At 42.1% G+C, this 26,644-nt stretch overlaps 1 protein-coding gene and 1 pseudogene across 1 annotated transcript in view; both read left to right on the forward strand.

The window, feature by feature from the left end:
* PTCH1 (patched 1) overlaps positions 1-15,115 on the forward strand; it is a 69,523-nt gene extending 54,408 nt beyond the window's left edge. Inside the window, 8 exon segments of the mRNA XM_015594792.2 lie at positions 369-402; positions 1,623-1,649; positions 1,651-1,803; positions 5,152-5,294; positions 8,571-8,670; positions 9,199-9,453; positions 11,217-11,766; positions 12,296-15,115. Of these exon segments, the coding sequence (XP_015450278.1) occupies positions 369-402; positions 1,623-1,649; positions 1,651-1,803; positions 5,152-5,294; positions 8,571-8,670; positions 9,199-9,453; positions 11,217-11,765 (1,261 nt within the window). The 3' untranslated portion in view covers position 11,766; positions 12,296-15,115.
* A 4,750-nt stretch (positions 15,116-19,865) lies between these two features.
* On the forward strand, positions 19,866-20,243 carry LOC102884612 (annotated as a pseudogene).
* The last annotated feature ends 6,401 nt before the right edge of the window (positions 20,244-26,644 follow it).

Raw genomic sequence — 26,644 nt, forward strand, 5'->3', positions numbered from 1 at the left:
GGAAGTCAAATTCCTTTCAGCATAGCTCTTTCTGCAGCCGGGAAGTTTTGTTTATGTCTGGGCCTCTGGAGGAGGGTATAAGATTGCATCATCTATGCTATATTTATTCTGCTGGAGGTGGCGAGGTTCATGGTTAGGTAGAGCCTTTAATGGCCCTAATCTTATATCCCCTCTCCCTGCAGCTTTAAACTTTTTATGTAAAGATAGGAGAGTTTTTAGCACACTTTTCATAATAGCTCTGAACATTTGTGAAATACAGTCGAAGCAATAACTAATTTTTTTAATTCAAGTGTCATTTTGTGATAATTCCGGACCCAATATAGAGAAGGTTATTCTAAATGGAGGGATAAGTCGAGAAGTTCGGACAGTGGTATGAGTAAAACGGTTTTGTGTGTTGTGTGTGTTTTAACTTCTGGGAGAAAATGATAAACTAGTATTACTCACCTATTTTTTGGCATCCTTTCTCCAAGTGTAATATGGTCAGATTTGAAGTAAGTTTCTTGTAGAGTCTAATAAAATCATGGCAGTGTTTAAATTCCATGAACTGTGGTATAGCCTTCAAAATGCCAGAATTATAAAAACAGAGACCAGGTCTTGCTTCTGCACCATAAGTCTGTGCAGCAGGTATGTTAAAAGGTAAATGTTTAGTCTGTAGGAGTTTTCATGGTACTTAAGCAATTGGTGCTGTCCATCTTTCACTAGCTTATTGAAAGAAAGCAAAAGGAACTTTTATTAAACTTGTCCTCCTCCTGCCACCACTCCCTGCTGCCCTACCCCCAAGAAGCGTAGCTCATGCTCTCCCTCTCTTCCTTCCATCCCTGCAAAGTTTTTTGTTTTATTTTTATTTTCTCCCCTTTGGCCCAAGAAACTCCAAAGTCTACCTCACAGATTTTCTTTCCATCTCCTCGCAAATTTTTACAAGGCAGATGAAAGGCAAATAAAAGCTTTTCCTTGGATTTAACTGTTTGCTTTGTGCACCCCAGTCGCTCCACATTTTCTTCAAAGTGAAGGGGCCTGTAACCTGACCCGCATCAGCTGATGACTCATCCCTTTTCTCCTACTTAACTTGCTCCCAAGTCATCTTCACTTAGTCCATGGGCCCTTCTAACAAAAGCAAAGTTACTTTTAGTCGAAAGAACTTTTATTCACCCCTTCCTATCAACTCTTTAGGATGGAGGGTTAAGGCAACCAAAAACTCGAAAGTTTCAACTCAGTGACAGTTGAAGGATAGTCTGTGATAGTTAAGATCAAAACAGAAGGAAATAAGTTGTTTGAAATTTGTAGCTAGTGATGACTCCATGTTTGTGTAACTCTTCAAAAGTTGCTCTGGCGGAATTTTGAAATTTTTTTGCTTTATAGAGTAGGTATATTAGAAAAACAATTTTCAGTAGAATACTAAACTTTGCCTTTATGTACCTCTACTGCCTACAGCTGTCCCAAAATTATCTCAAAAGTCTCCTTTCCCAGCAGGGAGATGTTGAATTAGGAAATAAAGACAATTATTGGAAGTTACAGCGAGTCAGCTCTTTCATTATATTTGGGTCCCAGGTGTTTCTCTCAGCTCTCCATCTGAAGCGAGGCCACATCAAGGCTTGAACATCTCACTTGTTTTCCACACCTAGAGTGTGTTTATGGCCAACCCCTCATCTCCCTGCCTTCTTACAGGTGACGGTCCTGGCTTTGATGACGGTTGAGCTCTTTGGCATGATGGGCCTCATCGGAATCAAGCTCAGCGCGGTGCCTGTGGTCATCCTGATTGCGTCCGTCGGCATAGGAGTGGAGTTTACCGTTCACGTTGCTCTGGTATAGAAGATGTTGCCAACTATAACTGTGACAAAGCAGCACATTTCCTCTCGCTCTCTTAGTCTCCAAGTTGGGAACCTTTTCATTTTCTCCATCATCAAGAACACGCCCAGTACACAAACCATGCAAAGTTTTCAGACTGGCACAGACATTCCCTAGGAGTGGCTAGAATTTGCCTGGACTCCTTTCCCTCTTAGGGAATCTAAGGAGAAGGGCATCAAAACAAAGGTGAATTTTTACCGGGCCAGGTCATCAATAGGCACACATCAGTGTGTTGAGTGAGCCAGGAAGGATTCTGTTTATTTGGTGTTGTCATTAGTGTCATCACAGGTCCTCAAGTTGTCGACTGTGTTCCCAAGATAGATGGTGTGTGTGTAAGTACGTGCACGTGTGTTTTGGGGTGTGTGTATGTGCACACACAAAAAATCACAGTAATAAAGTGGGGATAAAATGAGACCACACGCACGAGCTTACTGGGGATGGTATAATCGAGAGTGCAGCTAGTTGGCAGCTGAGGAGCTACCTTGGGGCTGGTGAGCAAAGGTGCAGGTGCTGAGTGTGGAGGAGCTGCTCTCCCAACTGAGCCCTCCCAGCTTCTTCACCCTTCCATCCTCCAAGTATGAGAATTAATGTTGCTCTCAACAGGAATTTATTTCCTCTATCGTCCTGTGCCCAGTCCTTGTGAATGCTTTGTTGGAGGAAATTAAACTTCAAAAGGAGTCTTAAATCCAAGAGACAAGCCCATTGTCTATATTTATCAGAGAATTATTCAGAAGCCTCATAGCAGTGTATAAATTGTGTACCATCTGCACTTGTGCTTATAGCCTAAGTCTTTGACAGAATAAAAAAAAAATACCGCTGTTTGGGAATGCCTCAGCTAGGAAACCGAACCTTGGACTTGGATCTAATTACTTTTAGCCTTGCTTTAGCAATCTCTAGCTTTGATTTTCTTTGGACTCAACTTATGGCACCTGCATGTCTATATATATGCCTCTGCCTTATACCTCCCATAGTCCTTCCACAGGAGTCTTTCAGGGTCATTTTTATGCAACTTAGAGATTATACACTTTTGTGTTTCAGAATGAATGTTTTGTTGAAGTTGACCCATTTTTCTCCCAGTGTATAACAAAAAACTGATAATACAGAAATAGCATTCTCTAAATATCGAGCCTTCCCAAGTGACTTTTCTCCATTGACCTGGGAGGAGGGAAAAGGATTTTTTTTTTCTTTTTTGAAAAGAAGAGCCCAATAGCCTAGAGCTCAGAAACACATTCTAATCTCATTTTTTCAAAAAAGGAAGAAACACTGCATATGAGTTAAGCCTCCATTTTATTCTGATACGAATGAAATTTTGGTAGCTTGCTTTGCAAAACATGGACAGATCTGTCCTAGAATAGATTTTTACAAGGTAAATGCACACTACAGTCTAAGCTGCAGCGGCACTCCAAGTCTCTGCCTGTGAGCTGGTATGAACATGAAAACACACACCAGAGTGGAATAAACGATTAAGGAATACCTCTACTGCTCATACAAGATTTAATTCCTAGAATTTAAGGAGTCTCAAGAGCCAGTTTGGTTTTGTGAGCAACAACCCCTACTCAGTGTTTTAAGTTCCAGTCTTTATCAGGAGACTATCCATCTTCAGGACATGGTATTCTTACCCTAGCCCGTGTTTGAAAATCTTAAAGTGGGCAGTTATTGCTCTTACAAGATTTGTAAAATGATGGAATAAGGTTGTTGAAGAGGATGCATTCCATGAATGGTCTTCAGAAAATTGAGGGATTCCTGTTGGTTCACTGTTTTGATAACATAAACTGAGTGTGAAAGGATAAATCAACTTGACCCTGACGTCATCATGGCCCAAGTACGCACAAAGTAACATGGTTCTAGACATCTCGGTGCTTTCCTCCCAAGAGAGAAAGGCAACTAGATTGACCCTAAAATCTTCCAACTTTGAAAGAGCACATGGATATGTAGAACCCACCTGAGAGAAAAGTATGAAGTCATAGTACACCTCGATATACTTTTGTTTCTTGGTCCATTAAGGAAAATAACCTTCCTGTCCTTTTACAGGGTGCATCAGGGATGGAATGCTCCCTGCAGTGTGTTGTGGGCCTGGGTTTTTAAGAAGCTCCTAGCTCTCTCTTCTCAGCATATCCCAGAGCAACCTGAAGTTTCAGGCAGAGAGAGATCTTGTGTCAGGCCCACCTCTCCCTGCTGGGTTCCCACTATAAGACCAGACAGGGTGTAACCCACATTAAATCAGTCCTGGGTCACACTCAAGCCAACAGTCTGATACACCGGGACTTACTGGTAAAACAGCGTTCTTGACCTAGGAGAGCTGTGGGGAACACAGAGGAGGCAGGGACGTGTTCACATGTGATCAGAGCATGCTCGCTTTGAATTTATAGTCCTTTCTTTCTCTTACGATATCCCCCTGGTGCTTAGATGCACTATAAATACATTCATTTGAACACAGCAACAGAAATTCTACGCTCAGTATAATCATGAGGAAATATGTATTTAGCACCTTGTTTTATATGACACTGAGCTAATAAGTCCATTCAGAACAAAGACCTTGACCATCCAAAAAATCAGGCAAGATATTGTCACTTTCGTAACTGGAGATATCTCCCATGTGAATGATGTAAGAGAACTTGAGTGGAGGAGAAAACTCAGGGGTGAGTAGCAGTGAAAAGGGAACATTTTGCTCATTTTTTAATAGTTTTGGTTTGGTTTTTAATTACAGGTAAATATGCTTTTCATCCTTTTTTGCTCTTCAAGATTTATATCAACACCAAACATGATCCAATATCACGAACAGGTCATTTTAGAATAAGCCTAGATTTAGCTAGTTGAATAAACCCACTAAACAGGAAGATCTAAGCATTTCTGTAGAGGCAGATTAAAGCACTTTATAGAGTTTAACCTATTTCCCATTTGCCCTAAAAATATCACCGGCGGCACTTGCAGCCGTAGCATTTACCCTGAGATAACTCACAGATTACATACAGTCCTAACCTTACCCCCAAAGGTTGCCACAAAATATCTCACTTCTTTTTATTATTTTTGAATCGCTCTAGTGTATCAATAGTCTGTAGGAACAAATGATACCATTCTATTTATAGCATTTTGTTTTTAATAGTGGTATTTTCAGTTACAAAATAGAATAACTCTGTTGCTGAAAATGGTAAATCCTAGAAAATGTAGCATTCCTATGTGTGATGTTAAATGAATGCTGGCAGCAAGCTGCACTGTTTTTTTTTTCTAAATGGGAAAGGGGTTAAGACAGCGTTGACCAAGTCAAGTCCAGGACTGTGACCATTTGAACTCTTCCCTTTTGCACAGGCCTTTCTCACAGCCATTGGCGATAAGAACCGCAGGGCCGTGCTTGCCCTGGAGCACATGTTTGCACCTGTTCTGGATGGGGCTGTTTCTACTCTGCTGGGAGTGCTGATGCTGGCAGGATCAGAATTTGATTTCATTGTCAGGTAAGCAGGGATAGGAGAGAAGACTTGTTTTAAAAATCATCATTTGCTCACGTGACTTCTGTTGCTTATTTCCTTCTGTTTCTGGTAGATTGTAGCATGTCTTCACTGTGACGCACCCCCCACACACACACACACACCGGCTTTATTGAGGTATAATTTATAACTGACAAATATAAATCATATACTTAAGGTATACAACATGATGTTTTGATTACCACTATCTGTGATGCCACTTTCTTTTGACTTTATTAACTCAAAGATGAGCCAAGAGGTATAAAGGTAAGCTCTCCTCTAAGGCCATCTTGAGAAAAGATGGAGGATTTGGGGATAGCAGCAAAGGCCGAAGGATTGCCTAATATTCCATTTTTTGGTATTCCAGGTTAGAAATATCTACAGAAAGATGACTGTGGTTCCCATTAATTGACAGTCTCACCTTCACTTCTTTCAAAACTGTAGGAAGGAAAACTTACAAACACCTAAAATTGTCACCTGGATTTTACTCTTTTTTAAGACGTGAACATAATGTGCCCAGATTTCAGATTCAAGTTCCCACTAAATTTTAGGGTGCATTTAATATGTGACTTTGGTGTCAAATTTTGGAAATCCAAGCCTAGTTTGGATACGTTTGGCTCTAAAGACAAGCAGTTTCTGGTGAATTTAATGAAGACTGTGACTTGAAGTATAAAAAGGGAGCAACTTTTCCTTTTGAAAATAGTTTGAGAATAGCAGGGCCAGATCATTTTCTTCTCTGAACAGCATTGAGAAGCAGCTGCTCCTGGATGCAACACTGCTGCTCTGTGGAGGGGCGGGGCCAGAGTCAATAAGTAAAGCTGAACCAAATGTGAGAAATGCCTGGGTTGTTAGCGGTGCTTCAGCAATCTGGTGAGAGAACCTAAACAGGCTTTCCAGGTGTGTGTGTCTGTGATAGGCCTTTGGTTTTCAATAAAAAGAAGAGGGTTTTCAGTTTTAGCCAGTTTATAATGGGAAAAACATCATTCCCCTGGTGTGTGGCATACCCCTTTGGGCAGTTCAGCATTGCGGAGCTTAGCCTTCCTAGAAAGACTGTCAGAGTTTGCCTCCGCTCACGTTCCTTTTGGTGTAAGGCGAGTGAAGAGGTGAGATATCTATTACAGTATAGACCACACTTCCCAGACTGTAATGTGCTTATGAGTCATCTGAGGCTCTCCATAAATGCAGATCAGATTTCGTAGGGGATGGGAGGGTGAGTAGCAGACTCTGCAGTTGTAGTCAGCTCCCAGGTGATGCCCATGCTGCTGATTTCAGCATACACTGTTAATCAGTTAACAGGCCAATCAGTACATTCTTATTTTTCAATACCAGATATATGCCTAAACTAGATCAAGGTTTTGGTGTCAGTTTTAAGTTCTTAATTTGATTTTTCCTTTATTTCCTTAGTGTACATTTTTTTCGGGCATTAGCAGTTGTTTTTTTATGCTATAAAGCCATGTGTCAAAAGAGTTTCTTTTATATAATTTTCCACTCAACACAATGTGACGAGCATGTCATAAGTGCCATTTCACACAACAAGTAACATGGACCCTGTCCCCATCCATGTAACTTACAGGAGAGACAAGTTCACAGGCAATTCAAAACCATGGGAATCTCAGGGTGTGTTGGGATCTCAGAGAATCTAACTCAGCCGTGGTGGATGCCAAGTGAGCCATGCAGAGGAAACTTAGCCTGAATCTGAACACCCATTAGATGAGACCTTGAATGGCAGGCAGAATCCCAGCTCTCTCATCTAACCTACGGCTTCTTGTTCTCTCCCAGAGATATCAGGATTCTTGTTTCAAGCACTTAAAAGGGCTTCCCATTTTCTAGAACTGGATGGATTAACCTGATAAAGCCCTCACTGGGGTCCGGCTAGATGAGCAGACATTGTGTACACTAAGCGTCAGAAATCTAATTGGTCTGTTTATTCTACAGTTAGATGGATGGGATGCAAATGTCTTAATGCCTGCTGCTGACATATGCCTCTGCCTAAAGTTCTAGCAGTTTACATTAGAGTAAGACATTGGCTGCTTGGTTTTTACTAATGCAGCTCAGAAGTTTCTAGTGTTTACAATAGCTGCGAGGTATTTGTATTTTTATAGGGATTCTCTCTCCTTTCATCTAATGTTCAAACATATATAGATGTGGCAAAGTTTGGTGCCTGTTCTGTTTTATGATCAAGAGGACTATTAACAGATATCTTGCCTTCCCTCTTCTCAGAACATCCTAAGCTCCCTTCCCCCGCAGCCCATTTCCAGCAAAATTGCCCTAGAAATCATTAGTTACAGAAACACATAGTTGCATGGAGCCCACCCCCTCCCCCTGTGTGGTGTGTCCGCCAGTGTCTGTCCCTGGCTAACAGGTTTACCTTGGTATTCATGAACGATCCCAGACCTTAGCCCTCAGTGGTGGGAAAGCAGGGCCACTTGTGCACGCTCCTCTTCTTCATGGTGCTGTGGCCTTTATGTTTGAATTGGCTGACGCAGAACAAGAGTATTCAGAGATGCTAAATTGTTCAACAAAAGATTGGCCGCAGAGCAGCCCCATCACTGTGGACCGCCCTCCCCCGCAAATGCCCCAGCAACCACAGAAATGGGCAGGGTTTTCTTTACAGAAAGCTGGTTCCTGTGTTCTAAAAAGGTTTCAGTTGGAGCTGTTTGGTTAAACTGGAACTCACAGAATTCTAGACAGAAAGTTGTGATTAATGAAAGCCCAGGGAAAGCCTTACCTGATACGCTGGAGACTTAATTAGAGATTCTGCTCTAAGATGCAGAAGCATTTCACAGTGGATTAGCTGCCTTGCACAAGTGGGCTGCTTTTCCTCCTGGGCTAAATTGTTTAAATTCTACACCCTTCACTTCATTTGTTTGCTTCTGCTGGGTTTTCATGGACGGGGGCCCCTCTGCATTGTATTTGTGCTTTCAGTCCGCTCAGCCATTCAGTTTGCATTCCATATTTTTGTGTTTGAGTAACACATTCATAAATAACATTACATACCATGAGAATTCAGCAAATTAACAAACTAATTTTTTTTCCTTCTTTCGTGAACTGACACTTTGGTTTGTAGAATGCAGCCCTCTAAATCATAAGGTTAAAAAAAAAAATCTAGTGCTGAATTTGAACCGTAATTTTATAACAGCCTTTTCACCTGTATGGGTTTTGCTAATTTTTGGCTTATGATGTGCTGCAATATTTGGGCACGTGAAGGGTAGCTTAGTTGATCTTTGCCACAGTGAATGTTCCTGTTTCTCTTTTATCTTCAAGGTATTTCTTTGCTGTCCTGGCAATCCTAACAATCCTGGGTGTTCTCAATGGGCTGGTTTTGCTTCCAGTCCTTTTGTCCTTCTTCGGACCGTATCCTGAGGTCAGTAATTATGCTGGGCGTAGTGTGCAGTCAACAGGCCACCTGAATGCCTTTTTTCCTGTCACTCTTAATTTAGATATTTAGGTATATCCACATTACCAATGACTTGCTTTTTTAGTAAACATCTCAAAAACCATGGCCTTTTTTCTCTTCAGTGTAATAGTTTTGGGGATATAGTACTGGTTTTGTTATGTTTTTATTTTGTTTTAAACCAAGTGGTTGACAGCCTGAGTCTTGTACATCTAGATCAATGAAGTATTTTCCACTCAAGATAAATCTGGGCTTGAAGAAGAGTAAAAAGGGTCCTGCCTGCCTTTCCAGTATGAGAGAGCAGAGGGCCATTCTTTTGCTGCAGCTGTCAGACCTTTGGGTCCTCCAAGGTGGCAGAAAGGGGGAGGGGAATACAGAGTAGTAGAGGAGGCTGGAGCGGAGGGGCAGAGGCCCCTGAACAATACTGTTCTTTGAACTTTGAGTGTGGCTAACAGTAGATGAATGATGGCACCTTTAATGTGGAATTCTCTTAAACAGGTATCTCCAGCAAACGGGATGAACCGGCTGCCCACTCCTTCCCCAGAGCCGCCCCCCAGTGTGGTCCGCTTTGCCGTGCCCCCTTGTCATGCGAACAACGGGTCCGATTCCTCTGACTCGGAGTACAGTTCTCAAACGACCGTTTCAGGCATCAGTGAGGAGCTTCGGCAGTATGAGGCCCAGCAGGGCGCCGGGGGCCCTGCCCACCACGTGATCGTGGAAGCCACAGAAAACCCCGTCTTTGCCCGCTCCACCGTAAGTCACCCTCAGGGGCAGCCCCTGCCTGCTCTGAGTAGCAGATCAGACAGGATGCAAAAACAAAGTAGAGGTTAGGTGGAAACATATGAAATTGTCAATATTTGACTCTTCTAAAGTGTAAAAATGTCAGTTTCATATAGTTGGATCTTACACGGATCAAAAAGGGCAGAGGCCAGTAACAGCAACGGTAAGTGCATGGAGCAGCAGCATATATCTTGTTCAAGCTAAGTACAGTTTGAGCTGGAGGGCCAGAGACAAAGCAGGCTTGGCCTTTTTTATTTTTTTAAGTTGCATATTATCATTTTAGAATGATACTTTTGAAAAATATAATGATCTTTATTGCCAGCAGAAGTGATATATTTTTTCTCTCACTTCTGTTGACCTTGGTACAAAATTATTTCAGTTATCATTGCCTAAGACTTTACTAGAAGCTTTTGTGACTCTAAGTGCATATTCTAGGTGGCTGGGGACAAGCACAGCAGCTTAGCCTTTGGTAATTTCAGGAAATCTGTGTGTGACCTGGGAGCCCTTCTCAGAGGCTCCGAGAGCCCAGCCACGCGTGTCATTCACTCTGTGCTTCCCAGGTTGTCCCCGGTCCCCAGTCCTGAGAAGCACAGCGCAAAACCCACGGAAGGTTCTGAGGCTCATATTTCTCCAACCCTCCAACCGAGAGCCTCCTGCTGTCCCTCCAGGAAATGGGGATTCCAGTCCCAGGCCAGAGCAGGCCTTCCATGAAAGCGAGAGGGGCCAACCAAATAACCTAAATTTTCCTCCTCTTACCCCCCGGGGCGATGCCTGCTGAGCTGCAGTGTGAATCTGGTTTTGTTCAGCGGGAGCCTAAAAATAGGTACAAGCTGAACGACTTTGAAGTTGGTCACGGTCCTTTTGATTGATGTGGCCACTGTGTTGCTCCATGCTTTGTATAGAGACCCAGAAACCAGATTCCTAACAACCAGACAGAGCAGTGCTGTTCGATAGAACTTTATGTGACAATGCAAACGCGCTCTGTGCTCTTCAGTACAGTAGCCACTGGCCACATGTGGCTGTTGAGCACGCCGAAATGTGGCTAGGATTCTAGATAATTTAAATGGAAATAGCTATAGGTCCCTAACCGTTACCTTATTCAACAGAGTGTAGGTATGGACAGTTCTGCCGACGTCCGGCATTTGTGCATGCGAGGGCCAACGGCTCGGCGCTTTTAGAAGAGGAGCTCAGCATGCTGCTGAGCAGGCTGGGGTGGCCGACTGGGAGGGAGGCCGCGCACATGCTCTCTGTCCACAGCTCCGCATGTGTGGGTAGCAGTTGTATGTGTCCAGCCAGCCGTGCTGGAGAAAGCCTGGATGTAGGAGTTGGAAAGCCTGGCGTAGGTGCTCCTCCGCCACATCATGAGGTTCTAAGCAAATGGATCCTCTCGCTCTGCTGTATGTGTCCAGCCAGCTGTGCTGGAGAAAGCCTGGCGTAGGTGCTCCTCCGCCACATCGTGAGGTTCTAAGCAAATGGATCCTCTCGCTCTCTCGGGGGACGGCGGGCGGGCAGGTTGGTGGTGTGTGTGTATGTAAGACCCCCATGGGCTGCCCCCCCAGGCCTCTCCAGACATTTGTGAGGTTGACTGAGCACTTGGTTGAGAAGAGCTGTGCATATGTGTGTGTGGGTGGCCAGGCAGGAGCCAGAGCCAAGAAGGGAGGGCTGAGAACACCGGGGGTGATGCCTGGCCTGGGGTTAGCGCCTGGCCTGCTTTAACCTGCCTTCACCCTCTGTAGGTGGTCCATCCTGAAGCAAGACATCACCCGCCTTCGAACCCTCGACAACAGCCCCACCCGGACTCTGGGCCCCTGCCACCTGGACGGCCAGGCCAGCAGCCCCGGAGAGAACCTCTCAGAGAAGGCTTGCGACCACCTCCCTACAGACCGCGCAGAGACGCTTTTGAAATTTCTACTGAAGGGCATTCTGGCCCTAGCAATAGGGACCGCATGGGCCCCCGAGGAGCTCGCTCTCACAACCCTCGGCATCCAGCGTTCACTGCCATGGGTAGCTCCATGCCCGGCTACTGCCAGCCTATCACCACCGTGACGGCCTCAGCCTCTGTAACTGTTGCTGTGCACCCCCAGCCCACCCCCGGGCCTGGGCGAAACCCCCGAGGGGGCCTGTGCCCGGGCTACGAGGACTACCCCGAGATGGACCCTGGGCTTTTCGAGGACCCCCACGTGCCTTTTAGCGTGCGGTGTGAGAGGAGGGATTCCAAGGTGGAGGTCATCGAGCTACAGGACGTGGAGTGTGAGGAGAGGCCCCGGGGCAGCAGCTCCAGCTGAGGTGTGTGAGGCCAAGGGACACAGGGGCACAGCAAGAAAGCTCCTTGAGGCTTGAGGAGCTTGGAGCCCCTGGGCATTGGTGTGTTCCAGACTGAATGCCAGCGACCTGTCTCATTCGCAAGGCAACGCTGCCATGTCCAAGCTCTGTCATCTTTGGAGAACTAGTCTTGTCCCCAATTGGGTCTCTCCCCTCACTGTTAACTTGTTGAGGGTTAGCGCCACTTAACAAAGGTGCTAACAATAGCACCTTTCATCTATTTTTCAATCCTTATTAAAGTGCCATACAGGTATGTATGATACACACATAGCTCATTGAATGGTTACAGAGTGAACACATCCGTGTCCCCAGATCACAGATCAAGGAAGAGATCGTAACCAGCCCCTGGAAACCCCTCCTGTCCTCACCCAGGCCCCCACCATCTGGATTTCTCATACCATAGATCGCCTTTGCCTGTTTGTATGCTTTATAAATATGGACTCCTATACCTGTTACTTGGTTTGACTTTTTTTTTTTTTTTTTCCTTTTAAAGGGTGAGTAAAATCTGAAGCAAAGAGGCCAAAGATTGGAATCCCCACCCCCACCTTCCCTCCAGACTGCTTGAAGAGAACTGCTTGGAGTTAGAAAGATACTGCACCAGGGTGGCAGTTCGTTGTTACTGTAACCGATTGTATTATTTTGTGAAATATTTCTATAAATATTTAAGAGGTGTACACATATGTAATATACAAAGGAACAGATGTAAAGAAGTGTGATCTGGGGCTTCTCCACTTCTGCCCCAGAGTGGGCAGTGGGGAGGCCCCAGCAAGGCCCCTCCCTATTTGTACATTGGTCTCTGTGCCACAACCAAGCTTAACTTAGTCTTAAATTTCAGCATGTGTTGCTGCTGCTTAAATATTGTATGATTTACCTGTATAATTCTATGCAAATATTGCTTATATAATAGGATTATTTTGTAAAGGTTTTTGTTTAAAATATTTTAAATTTGCATATCACAACCCTGTGGTAGTATGAAATGTTACTGTTAACTTTCAAACACGCTATGCGTGATAATTTTGTTGTTGTTTAATGAGCAGATATGAAGAAAGCACGTTAACCCCGGTGGCTTCTCTAGGTGTAGTTGAATGCGATTCTTCTGTTTGGCTGTGTGTGTGAACGTGTGTGATTCCCCAATGTACTGTACTGTGATTTTTTTTTCTTTTTTTGTTTCTTTAACTGTCTGTCTAACCCTTAGTGGGCTCTGCCCTGGTCAGGCTGGAAGAGTCAGGATACCTTTCTTGCCTAGTGCCAGTAGAGGGCTAGCGCCACCCTAAACATCGCCTTATCCTTTTGCCAGACTCACTTCAGCTCGTGCCTCAGAGGAGATAACTTCCTTCAGATGGATCTTTGGTGGTCGTTGGAACCTCAGGGTACAGAGATCTTCCTTGTCGTTCAAGAATTAGAGAACACACCTCATGGTGAGCCTTGGCTGGGCCATGAATGTGTTATGCAGCCTTCATTATACCTCTCGTGACCAACACACACACACATGCATACCCTCCTCCCACCAAAAAAAAAAAATTTAAGAGTAGATTGAAAATGTTTTATGGAGACAATGACCCTGCTACAGGTATAAAAACCTGTTCATTCTGGACCCATAATAAACCCAGAGGTGATGTTTCGAGTCTCTACAATTTAAACTCTCTTTCTTCCTAAACTGCACAGTGGGTTGGGGCTTTCTGGATCTGTTTGCGTCTTTAAATAGTGAGCATCCAATATGGTGATGCGGAATTAGAAGTTCTGTAGGATGTGAACTTCAGAAGGATCCTTCTCAGTGTTTGCATTAACATGATGGGTGCATACTTCCTAAGTAAATCCTCTCCTTCCTCTCACTATCATTAGTGTTCTTTCTATGTGGCATTTATTGACGAGCAGGGAGATGCTTATTGTACACACCCCACTGAAGAATGGATATGGAGGCAAGTCTCTCAACCAGGCATTACTTTAAAGATTTGCTTCTGTATCAATTCTATCTCTGAGGCTTGGTCTTCCTCAGCTCTTAGCCTGAGAGACAAGCAAATGTCGGGGAAGCACTTGACACCCAGACTTAAGCTACTATAGGAGGGCACAAATGGCAGCTCCCATCATGCCCTCCCATTTTACATGGAAAATTGTAATCGAAAGGCAACGGGCCCCCAGGTAGTACCCAGCAGTGCAGTGACCTCAGATCCTAAACTCATCACAAAACTGTAAGATACTAATTAGAAGCCACCTGTGGCCACCAGGTATGTGTGTTAATATGCTAGGGGCCCTGACGGCTCCACCGCTACTGTTTGGTGCCTCTGTTAGCCACACTGTCTGTCTACCTAACACCCAGCTCTGCTCAGAAAACTTACGTCCTGCGTTCAGGAGAGAGACAATGCAAAATTCTGAGGCCTGCTTCCCTGTGCCTCGTGGCATGCCCTCACTCCTTTCCTGAGCCCAACTCGTGTGGCGCATGACAGCTTGCCCAGCCACTGCTTTCTGCACAGCATAGAATTTTCTCTCCGATAGTCACATTGGCAAAGGGAGAACGCGGGGGCTGGCAGGCAACTAGAATTTCTCTCTCCTTAAATAGTTTTATTTTGTCTGTCTTGTTTGTTCATTTGGATGTTTTAATTTTTTAAAAGAAATCTTTGCTGATATTTATAATTTTGTATCATAAGAATGTTTTCCTACAGTATTTGTCATGCCAGTTTATAACAAAAAGAATGCAGGGATTTTTATTTCTATTGGAAACACTATTACAACTATGTTTTACTTTTGAACAGAATTTTTATTTGTATAGAGTGCTTACTAATGTTAAATAGTTCAGAGTATATAACATTTTCATTAAGGATTCATGGTAGGTTTTAGTGTAAGGAGTTTAAAGGAAATAAATATTCAAACTGGGTCTCATTGTCTGCCAGTTTTGGTGGAAATGGGTTTGTGTCATTTCAATTACAAAGATAAAAGTATGCCATATAATTTATTTATATGAAAATTTATTTTTGTAGTGTACATAGTAGTCATCAAGTCTTTTGACAGAAGTATATTTTTAAAGAATTTATATGTGATGAATCCATAATGTCTGGAACTTTGCTGAGACATGAGTGGGGCACACTTTTCATTGTAAAGTACAACAAGGAAAAGAAAAAGTTTTAACAGTGTTAAGAGAGTGAGATCAAGTGAATAATCATGCAATTGTGAAGTGTGTATTAGTTACCATTTGTGAACTAGTGTGGTTCTCATTTTAAACTTTGGAAGGCAAAAATGTACAAACTCTCTAAATATTAATGTTCAAACACTGATAGAAGTTCTAACATGAATAAAAAATAATATAACTTGTTGGTTATGTCTTTGTTTATAGAATGTTTTTTAATTAAAATATTTTACAAAGGCAGTTAGTATGGCAGGCCATCATAAGCTTTGGTTTTTTTTGTCTTGCCAACCTTGTTAGATGCTTGAGTTTTTTTGTTTTACTTCACGAAGGCATTGTTGACGTAAAGAGTTCGTTTCTATTTGCTGACACCAAGCAAGTTCTAAATTACCAATCAAAAGGATCCCTTCTGTCATCTCTTAACGTCTTTATTTTTTTATGCAATGCCTAACAATTAGAGGGAACATTTATAAAGACAAATTCAATGATTATTAAAATAAAGGTGTTTAGTACAGCTGATAATATGGGGCTGATTGAACCTGATACAGAAATGTTATTTTCTGAGTTTATGATATGATTATACCTTATCTTCAGTATAGTTACAGAGGAGAATCAGGCCAGAATATCATCCCTATTTGACAGCTGGAAGCAAGGAGCGCTGGGGAAGAACTGGAGACCCAAATTGCTATAAGCTTTTGGTAAGATGTCAACAAACTGCAGCCCACGGGCCTCCTATTTTTGTAGGAAGATATAGATTATCTATGGCCACTTTTGAGTTACAATGGCAGAGTTGAGTAGCTGCAACAAGACTGCATGGCCTATAAAGCCTAATATTTACAAAGTGGCCTTGAAGACTTTGCCTACCCATCTTATGACAAGATTATCATATGCCAGTGATGCTCAAGTATCATGAGATCCACGGATGGGCAGCATTTGACCTGCCTTGGAAGCTTGCTAGGAAAGCAAAATCTTCAGGGCCCCAGACCTATTGAATCAGAATTCCAGGAATCTGTGCTTTAACGGGCTGTCCTGGTGGTTCTGATGCACCAGCAGAGGCAATCCCTAAATTCCTTCCAGCTGAATGTGGCCATGGTTCTATAATTTGACTCAGGCTACACGGCCAGATCTGGAAACAACATAGCAATCCTGACTCCTCTGTGTGGTCTTTCCACAAAAACACATGTTCATCTGTGGTAAAGAGTGGAGACCCGTGAACTCCACATTTGTGTTTTAGGAGTCTGGAGCTAGGAATTCCCTTTTTAGTGCTCTGCCACCACTGTAGGGCAGGATCTCTGTGGAGGGCGCTGGCTCCGGACCTAACAGATTGGAGGGAGGCCCATGCTGGACCAGACGGGCTTCCGCCCTCCCCGCCGAGGGTTACAGTTGAACGACTCTGACTTAGGCAAGTCACTTGATACTTCGGAGCCTGTGTCCTCATCTGTATATAAATTAAAGATGATGCGTGTCCCTCACTGACTTCTGGAGGTTGAAAGCAATGACGATTGTGATGAAATCTGGACCAGAGGGAACATTAAGAGTCAAAATAGAATTAGAACAACTTCTGTGGACCCCACACTGAGTTCTGGTTCAACTCTCAGCCTCTTGGAGTTTCCTCCCTTTAAGGTGACAGGGACCCTCATACAGAAACATGAGTTGCTGTGGGGAGGTTTTGTGCTTACTGACTCCCTTTTCTCGAGATAGACAGTAAACTCTGACCAAGGAGTAGGATGTTCAGGTAATACAATGTCCTTAATGGTTACTTTACCTGGAAAAAATAATCATAAAATAATATGCAGATTTTCTGTCTTACAACCTCATCTTCCTACCTCCTCCTAGTATAATCAGCAATCTGTTCCTAAGCCATCAATAGTGAATTTCATATATAATGCTCACTTGGTCCATTCAAAAGTCATGGAGGAATATGTACACCATGAAACAGCATGGAAAATATTGCATTAATTGGAATTCGAATTGAGAAATCTTTCTTTTAGACTTGCTTTATTCCCCCAAAATGACCATTCATTGCCATCTAATCTTATATTCTTTATAAATTACATATACCTAAGTAAGCTAATTTAGTTTTCGTGTTGGCCTAGGGAGACGTTTTCAATCAGATTTGTGTCCCGAAATCCACCATATTTATTCAGGACTTAGGTAAACACAAGGCCCCATTTTTTTTGGCACACCGGACATATTTAACAGCTTCGGGAATGCTGCATGCTGCTAAATTTCGGGCAGCAGCCACGTTGACGTAAAAGCAGGTGTTTCATTTTTGGTAACTGGCAACTGACCTCTCAAAAGGAAAAGTGGAGATGACCTATTAATCATCCAAAAAGAATATTTGCCAAGTTTTAATTACTTTTAATGAAGGCTGAACCTAATAAGAACATACCTCAAACATGAATCTGTTTAATCGTTCACATTGAGATAGAGGGCAGGTTGGACAACATTTTCTACGTAGGTTCCCTGCAGGGAAATTACAACTGTCAGCATAAGGATTTTGAAGAGATACTCTGGAACGTGATGGACCTCAGGAAAACAGGGAACCAGGGTTCTCTGTTACAAAAAGAAGAGAGCAATAGACATGACCCAAATTAAACTTGGCATGACCAAAACATGTATGTTAGATATGGCAGGGTGTTTTCACACCTCATCAGGGATTCCCTTTTTGGGGCGAAGGGGACGGGGCCTATCAGCCGAGATGCTGTGAAGGGAATCCACCTTGTAGAGAAAATTTGCCCTGAGAATGAGACACACACCTGAGAGCAATACCACCCAGAAGAGGCAACCACAGCCATACTTTTCTCAAAGTTAATCGACACCTTTACCTTCCTTTTTCTCTGGAGTGTTCTCTTCATTCATCTGTTCCTTGTCCACAGGGCTTGAGGCTGAGTTTATAGGAACGTGAGATGTAAACTACCAGCAAGGCACAAATTAAGACGGTTAAGAGTTCACACTAATGCAAGCCCAGGAAGTCCCTGTCAACAGCACTGTCTTTGCACACAATGCATAAGAGCCTGAGTTCTTGTGGAGAGGGGTGGGGTAAGGTGGATAAGAATCTGTTTTATTTTTATAAAGAAAAAAATGTAGATGGAAGAGAAATTGATGAGCAAGTTCTGACTGGTGAGTTATTATATAATAATGAGGATTGCAGCATTAAGCCCAAGTCAAAATGCCAAAAGAAAAATCGTGGTAATTACAAAGTTCAATCAGCAACAGCGGTAGGTAGATTCCTACTGAGAGCCTCTTTTACAGCAAAAAGAGAAGCAAGATGAGGCAAGAATGGAGAAAAGCAGAAGGCTTTTTGCTCTGGATGGAGAGAGAGAACAGCTCTCCATCCGAGGGGATATGGTCAGATGTCCAGAAAGTGAGGCCAACACTGAAAAGACCAAAGTGCCACTGAAACTAGGAAAAGACCATTAAAATGAATAAGAGGTATGAAGAAGGGCAACAATGGAATAGAGTGCCAAGACCTTCTCCTTCAAAACATCTAAAGGCTGCAAGAACAGTTGCCAGCCCATCATACTTCATTAGTGTGACTGCTGAAGTGTCAATAAACACACTTGGGCCTCTATCAAGGGATGCTTTCTTCTTTTCCTACACAGCTCCCATCTCACATAGAATCATGCATGGAAGGTTATCAAGAATCATGGGAGTATGTCATGAATAATGGAAGGCTAAAGCTGTATGAGACATTTGCCATCTTGCACCCAACAAATCTAGAGAAGCGATATGACATGCCTAACATTAGCCAACAACTTCAGTAGTCAAGTCAGTTTAGAACCTGGATCTAGTTCAATCTGATGTTCTTATTCTCTCTTATTGCCCTCATCCCCACCCCTCAATTTGTTTTACATGTTAATTTCAAGGATATGGGTGACTGCTGTCTACACAACTACTATAGCAAAAGAACTTCTGGGACTCTCAGCCACCATGTGTACATGCATAATCATGCGCACACAGACTATATGTCTGCACTAAAGGCAAGCAGCTGCAATGGGGGAAGCAATTAGCAAATCTCTGAATTATCCTTCTGATTACACTTAAATTCCAAAAGCTAATTGGCTAAAATGTTCCTCCTTAATTAGAAGCAATTAATATGTGAAACTAGGTATGCATTTCACAAGAGAGTTTGCATTTCATGATTGAAATCTCAGTTCATTTACTAATGGTCTCTAATGGCTTGTAATCATAAGGCACACACAATTAAGATGGGATTTTCAAAGTGTGAGAGAGGATGGATGCCTGAATTTATGAATTATTCTTTCATTGCCGAGGACATAGCCTGCAAAACACACATCATGTACACACGTGTCTGCCCATACACACCCACATATGCAAGAAGTCCTGACCTGTGAACTTTGACCCTTTCCAAACTTTCTCCTCTCTACTCTCATTCTCTCGAAGCTTGTCCTCTTTGAGTGGGCTCTCGCAGCGCCAAGGCTAGTAGAAGTCTATCCAAAATACAGACGGTGGAGCGCTAACCTGAGTAGCAATAATACTGGTAATAAAAAACACCGTTTCTTGTGTGATATGTGTCAGGCCATAGGTTATCTCATTAAACAAACCCAATAAACATGATATCAACAAAGATTTAAAATGAGGAAGAAAGAATGCTAAAATGCAGGAGGAGATAAAAAAGAGAAAGAGATGAGGGCAGATCAGTGAAGAGAAGAATGAAACAGCAGAGAAATTTGGAATGATGGAGGTGGATTAACAAAGAGAAGGAAAAGGCAAAGCCTAAGTGAGAAGATGGCACTAGCAGAGTGGAAGCCATGATAGGAATTCTTCACTGCACACCAAAGTAATTTTGTGAGAATGGTAGTGTTCTAAAACCAAAGTAGGAAGATAAGAGTATAAAGAAACAGTGCCTTGCTTTCTCACTGTCAGGACATCCTGGTGGCTGCTCTGGGTTGGGGGGCCAGATCACACCTGAGGTAGGAAGATGGCGGGCACAAAAAAGATTAAAAAGTCACTAGAGTCAGTCAACTCTGGACTCTTAGTCATTATGAAAAGTGGAAAGTACATGCTGGGGTACAAGCAGGCTCTGAAAATAATAAGACAAGGCAAAGGGAAACTGGTTATCCTTGCCAACAACTGAGGAAATCAGAAACCCAGCACTATACCATGTTGGCAAAAACGTGTCCATCACCACAGTGGCAACAACACTGAACTGGGCACAATGTGCAAAAAATACTGCAGAGCATACTCACTGGCTACCATTGATCCAGGTGATTCTGACATCATTAGAAGCATGCCAGAACAGACTGGTGAAAAGTACATCATGAAAAATTTTTCTTCAGTAAAACTGGCCAGAGCTTGATGCTTGATTTACACACACACACACACACACACACACACACACACACACACACACACAGAGGAACAAAAGTGCCTTTGTTTTATGTGTTAACTTTCTCCTTTATCTTCCTTTAATTTTTCAAAATCTGAGAGTGATAGATGTATTTAGAGCGGGAGTTGGTCAACCATATAGCCTACAGGCCAAATCCTCTTTTACTTTGGGTAAATGAAATTTTTTTAGAACACAGCTACGCCTATTCATTTATGTATTGTCTGTGGTTGTTTTCATGCTACAATGGCAGAGTTGAGTAGTTGTGACAGAGACCACATGGCCTACAGAGCCTAAAATATTTACTATCTGTCCCTTTACAGAAGAAATTTGCCACCCTTGAGTATAATGCCTCCAGACCAAACCAAGTAAGTATCCACTCTGAGCCACTGTGCAGACAAGTGATACAATTTCTTGCTATTCTCAAACACACCAGGCACCGTTTGGCCTCAGCACATTTGCACTTATTCTTCCCTCCACTGGACTGGACATTTATCACCCAGACAGACACCTGGCTCACTTCCCCATTCAATTCAGGTCTTCGTTGAAACGTCACCTTCCCAGGGAGTCCTGCCTGACCGCCCATTTTAAAATTACAAATACAGTCTCTACCTCACCCCCAGCACATGCTTGCTCCCTTTTCTACTTAATTTTAGTAAGATCTAACATCCTGTATATTTTCCCAACTTATTTACAGTCTTTCTTACCCTATGAGAAAAAGTTAGCTCTTTGAAGATAGGAATTAGGGGCCACGGTATTTACTACCAGTTCTCTGTATCTAGAATGGTTCCTGGAACACAGTGCTCAGGTAAGTATAGTAACTACTATAATTATTCCTATTTTACAGATGAGAAAACTAAGACCCTATGAGGTTAAAAGATTTGCTAGAGATTACAAGGCAAGTAAGGGGGAGAACTGGTAATGGATTCCTAAGTCCCTGGGCTTAAACATTACTGAAGGGACCCGTTTCCATCACTACTGTTTGTCTCTATTGTTCATTCCACAGCGCCCTTTCTAGAGAAAGGCACCATTCTAGATTCGAGACAGAATAAAAAAGGAAATATGACCATAGTCCCTGACATGAATGACCTTAAAATCAATTTCTTTCTATTCCCCCATAAATACATAGAAATATATAGAAACATGTATGTGCATTGTTTGGTTTATTTTGCTTTACTTTTATAAAACACGCAAACATAGCATGGAATAATAAACCTATATGTATCCATCACCCAGTTCCAACAATCGGTACCATTTCCCCAATTCTGTTTTGTCAGTCCTCCTCCAACTTTAGATTGTTTGCTGGAGTATTTAAACACAAATTTTAGATATCATGCCATTTCACCTGCAGATACCTCAGTAAGTATCTCTGAGGACTGTTTTTAAAATCTAACCACCCACCTATTATAACACCAAACAGAATTAACAATAATTCTTTTATATAACATAATGCCCAATTCATATTCAAATTCCCCTGATTGTCCCAAATATGACTTTGTGTGTGTTTTTATTTTCTCCTATTTTTTTTTTGTGTGGCAATAGTTCTGTAATGAACCTGTTTTGTTTCATTTTGAAACAAAGAAAGCAACAAAAATATTTTTTATATTTTAAAAAGAAAGATAAAGTAAGAGATGCACTAAATATTATAATATGGAATACAATCCATCATTTTTTAAAAAATGAATAAATGAAGCAAAATAGGGCTCAAAGGAATGAATATCTCAGGAGAGATGTCCTGGAGGAGAGAGCATTTGAATTTGGCCTTGAAGGGTAGTATTTCAAAAGATAGAGATTGTGGGATAAGCATTATCAATACAAGGAAGAGCCTGAGCTAAGTCCCAGAGGGTAAGAAAGTGGGAGTATGTCTGAAAAATGAGAGACCCATTTTATTGGAGCACATGCCAGACATGAGTCACGTTTCACTGAGTAGAGGTCCCAGGGCTAGTAGTTTCAATATCACCTAGGAAATTATTAGAAATGTGAACTCACTGGCCCCACCACAACCCTACTGAGCCAGGATTCTGTGTCTTAAGTTCTCCAAGTGATTCTTAAGCTCTCAAAAGTTTAAGAAGTACACATAGGACACACTAGAAGAAGGTAACCTTGAAATCTAGCCTAAAGACAATTTGCCAAAACAGGGAGGCCCTTTTGAAGACTATTGAACAGATACCCTATTGTGTCTGTTTTAGAGCTCTGAGGAGTGGATGAGAAAAAGGATGGATGGAAAGGGAACTTTGAAGCAAGAAGATCAGAGGAAGCTTTTACAGTGGCTGTGAAGTGGGATTGTAGAAGCAACCTATTGTTTGCTTCCCAGCATCCATTCATTCTTTGGGTCCCCATTAACTCAAATTTCTTCTGGAGGAACCATCACTTTCCCCTATCTCAGTCTATTTGCTTCAGGTAGAGTTGCCTTTGTCATAGGGTCCAGGGTTGATCATGTGACCTAGACCATCCAATAAGAGCACCATCTCCTGGCCACAGTGATTGGTTCAAGGATGAGAGCATGAACGAATTACACTCTATCAGATGTTGTGAGGCTGTGTCTGAAACTTCTAAAAGCAGACATAAGATGTGCTTTCCCATAGAGAATGTGCAGCCTTTTTGTGAGTGGAAGGGGAGAGAGCTTTTCTGAGAAAGGAGCCAATAGAGAAGAAGGCAAAGCCAACGAAGGAAGAAGACAAAGTTAAAACTGGTTACAACATTTGAACCATGGATCAAGCCATACCTAAAGCTAAATCTATTCCTGAAATATTTAATTCTGAAAGGCTTTTGTGCTCAGGTCAATTGGAATCAGGTTTTTTTTATCTTTAAGGACCTAAACTCAAGGGAGCCATAGGATTCACAGGACATTGACAGGCTTTGGACTCCATTGAGAGAAGAGATTGGGGAAGTCAGAGGTGACTGATAGTGCTGCAGGTTGGATTTCATGAGAAGCAGACTCTGAAAAGGAGATCTGTGTGCAGGAAGTTTATCGGGGAGTGCTCCCAAGGTCAACACCTATGGGAGAGTGAAAGAAGTAGCAATGGGTAGAGAGAGAGGTTGAGCAGCCATGCAATTGGTCCTGTGGGGAACTGAGACTGCCCTTCAGAGTTGACTGGGCAAAGAAACCAGAGCTTTCATCCTCACTTTGACTAGTCATTGTATGCAGGCTGCCACCAGGACAGGGGCATGTGCTTGGGCCAGCTGTCTTTCTTCTATCAAGTATAACTCCTGAAGAGGGACTGAGCCAAGTCATTAGCCACCAACACTCCCACAACTTGTTGAAGAAGGCTAAGTCAGGGTTAGGTGTCATACCACAGTGAATGGCTGTGAGAATATGGGTGACTGCGACTGAAATGAGGGCATGAGGAAGAACAGATGGAGTCAGAGAGGACAGATTTAGTTTTAGGCGGCATCTAAACACTGGAGAAGGTGTTCCCAGAGGTCCCTGGGAACAATGGGAATAAAAACCATAGTTGATGAGCACCTGCCAAGAGAGAGTACAGATAGACAGAAACGAGGGAGGATGGAGCTTGAGGAGCTCCCCAGAAAAAGAAAGGAGAAGAGAGAGGAAAAGGAACCCATGATGGGAGAAATGAGGATCAGTTAAAGAGGTAGCAGAATCAGGCAGTGTTACAAATCCCAAGATAATAGTAATAATAGCAAATACTTATAGACTGTTTATTCGGTGCTGGGCTGTACTCTAAGTTCTTAATTTATATCAACTCATTTCTATAGAAGGAACTTAAAGAAGGTGATGGCCAATGAGTTGAGTGGGAGTTAATCAGTTGTGAGCAGTTAAATTAGGGGGAAAATCTGGAATCTGGGCATAAGACAGGAGTACTTGAAACATGTGTATTTGCTGACTAAAACATAAAAGTCTTCAAAAAGGAGTGGGTTTTCTGAAAATTTTATCCCTATTCTTTGGGTTCTTTTTATTTTAATGGTTTTATTGGGGTATAATTCACATATCATACAATTCACTCATTTAAAGCATATAATTCGGTGGTTTTTAGTATATTCACCGTTATGCAACCATTACCACAGTCAATTTTAGAAAATTTTCATCAGCCTATAGTTGTTACTCCCTTATCTTCTCCATCCCTTCAGCCCTAAGGAACTATTAATTAACTTTTTTGCTCTGTTTTGGACATTTCATATGAATGGAAACATACAGTATATGGTCTTTTGTTATTGGCTTCTTTCACTAAATGTTGTCAAGATTCATCTATGTTGTAGAGGTATCAATATTTCATTTCTTTTTATGGTCAAATAAAAACCCACTGTATAGCTATACCACATTTTATTTATCACTGGTCAGCTGATAGACATTTGGGTCGTTTCTGCATTTTGGTGATTATGAATAGTGCTGCTATAAACATGCATGTACTAGTTTTTGTGTGAACATATTTTTTCATTTCTTTTGGGTATATATATAGGAGTAGAATTGTTGATCATATGGAAATTCTATGGTTAGTAATTTGAGGAGAGAGATATACAGGAAGAGAAAGTATTTTCCAACTGAAAATACATGGTAAAAATAAAACCAAGCAGCCATCCTAAGGAATGACCTAACCTGTGAGATTTCATTTCTTCAGTACCAAAGAGATGCCACATTTGGTTTTCAGAGTAGTCATGGATTTAATCAAATCCAAGCCTTTTCTATCACCATCTGTTCTTAGAGGAAGAGGATAGGCCCTTTGATCCCAAAAACATATATATTTTGCTTGCAAAGAGTATTATGCAGCTTGTGATAAAGTCTGAGTTGGATTCAATTTAACCAGTATATGCTCGAATCTTTTGGGGTACCTTAGTTCCCACTAAGGAGCTAGGGAGCGAACAAATGATGTATAATGCTGTGTATCAGATGATTAAAGGATACTAAAAGGCAGATAGGGGTTAAGTTTCAGTAGGAGATAAGCAGAGCCCAGAAATTCATGGGCAGGAAGGATCATTGTGAGCTGACAGGATAGTTTTGGTATTTCTATGGAGGGAAGGATTGGTTTTTGAGATTACCTAACTACTGCCACTCTATGAATGAATGTCCAGGACAGGATGGGAGCAGAGACAGTATTCAAAATAGAGTTTGACATCTCTGCCAGGTACTGTGCTTTACATTCACTCTTTTACTTACCCCTTAGAACAAACCTGTGAAAGAGACGTTGTCCCATTTTATACTTTAACATACTGAGACTTAGAGAGTGTATCAGTTAGGGTCCAACCAGAGAAACAGAGCTAATAAAAGAGATGATAGATAGATAGATAGATAGATAGATAGATAGATAGATAGATAGATAAATAGATAGATTTTTATTACACAAAATTGGCATATGCAATTGTATAGGGCTGACTAAGCAAGTCCAAGCTCCTCCTTAGGGTAGAGAGGAAGGGTAGATAATGAGCAGGCATAAGCTAAAGCTTGCTGTTTATAGGAGAGAATTTCTAAACTTATGGAAGGCCTACCCTCTTTTAAAGGCTTACCACTTTTAAAGGCCTTACCTGATTAGGTCAGGCCCACCCACGACAATCTCCTTTTTGATTAACTGAAAGATAATTGATGAGGTATTTTAATCACATCTGCAAAATTAAATACCTGGGAGAAGATGTATGCAAACTTCAAAATGACCATTGCTTCCCTTCTATTCTCCAGTTCTCAAAAGAGAATAATCCTAATCAGAAACATACTAGAAATAGAATGCTGGGGACTATAGTTGAGCCTAGCCAAGATGACACACCAGAAACCATCTCAGAAAAATTAAGTAACTCTGTTGGTCAGTGCTCTATTCCAAGGAACAGAATCCATGCTAGTTTGTTTAAACAAAAAGAGATTTATTATAAGATAATGAATGGTTTCCAGAGTTATTGAGAAAACTGGATAAAAAAAAAAACTGTGGGCTGAGTTTTGAGGAGCAATAGCAATGCCACAGAAGCAGACCACCGAGAGGCTTTCTGCCCCTTTTAAGATCAAGAAGCCACCAAACTGGAAAATTCTTAACAGCTCCGGCACAAAGCCACCACAACCACACTTCCCAGGAGAAACACCAGAAGCAACACCAATATGTCCCTGAACTCACTTCTGTTTTCTGCTTTCTCTGACTGCACTAAATGGGTGGGACCTTCTTCATTCCTGAAGAAGAGAGATTTGCGCATGTGTCAGTGTGACTCCTTCCTAACCAATAGAAACTCAGAAACAGACATTTTAAAGTCTCAAAGGGGAACCAAATCAGCATTCCTAGTAAACATCACCAGTATCGAGGTTCTGGGTAAATGATACATAACTCCCAAATCTAAACAAATGGATTTTTCTAACACGATTGTACAACTTCTTCCAGGGAAGAAATCCCATAATAAGCCTTTGTTTAAGAGAAATAACCTTTCTTCATGTAGTTTGTTCA

Source organism: Pteropus alecto, unplaced genomic scaffold (genome assembly GCF_000325575.1).
Source record: "Pteropus alecto unplaced genomic scaffold, ASM32557v1 scaffold138, whole genome shotgun sequence".
NCBI classification, from domain to species: Eukaryota; Metazoa; Chordata; class Mammalia; order Chiroptera; family Pteropodidae; genus Pteropus; species Pteropus alecto.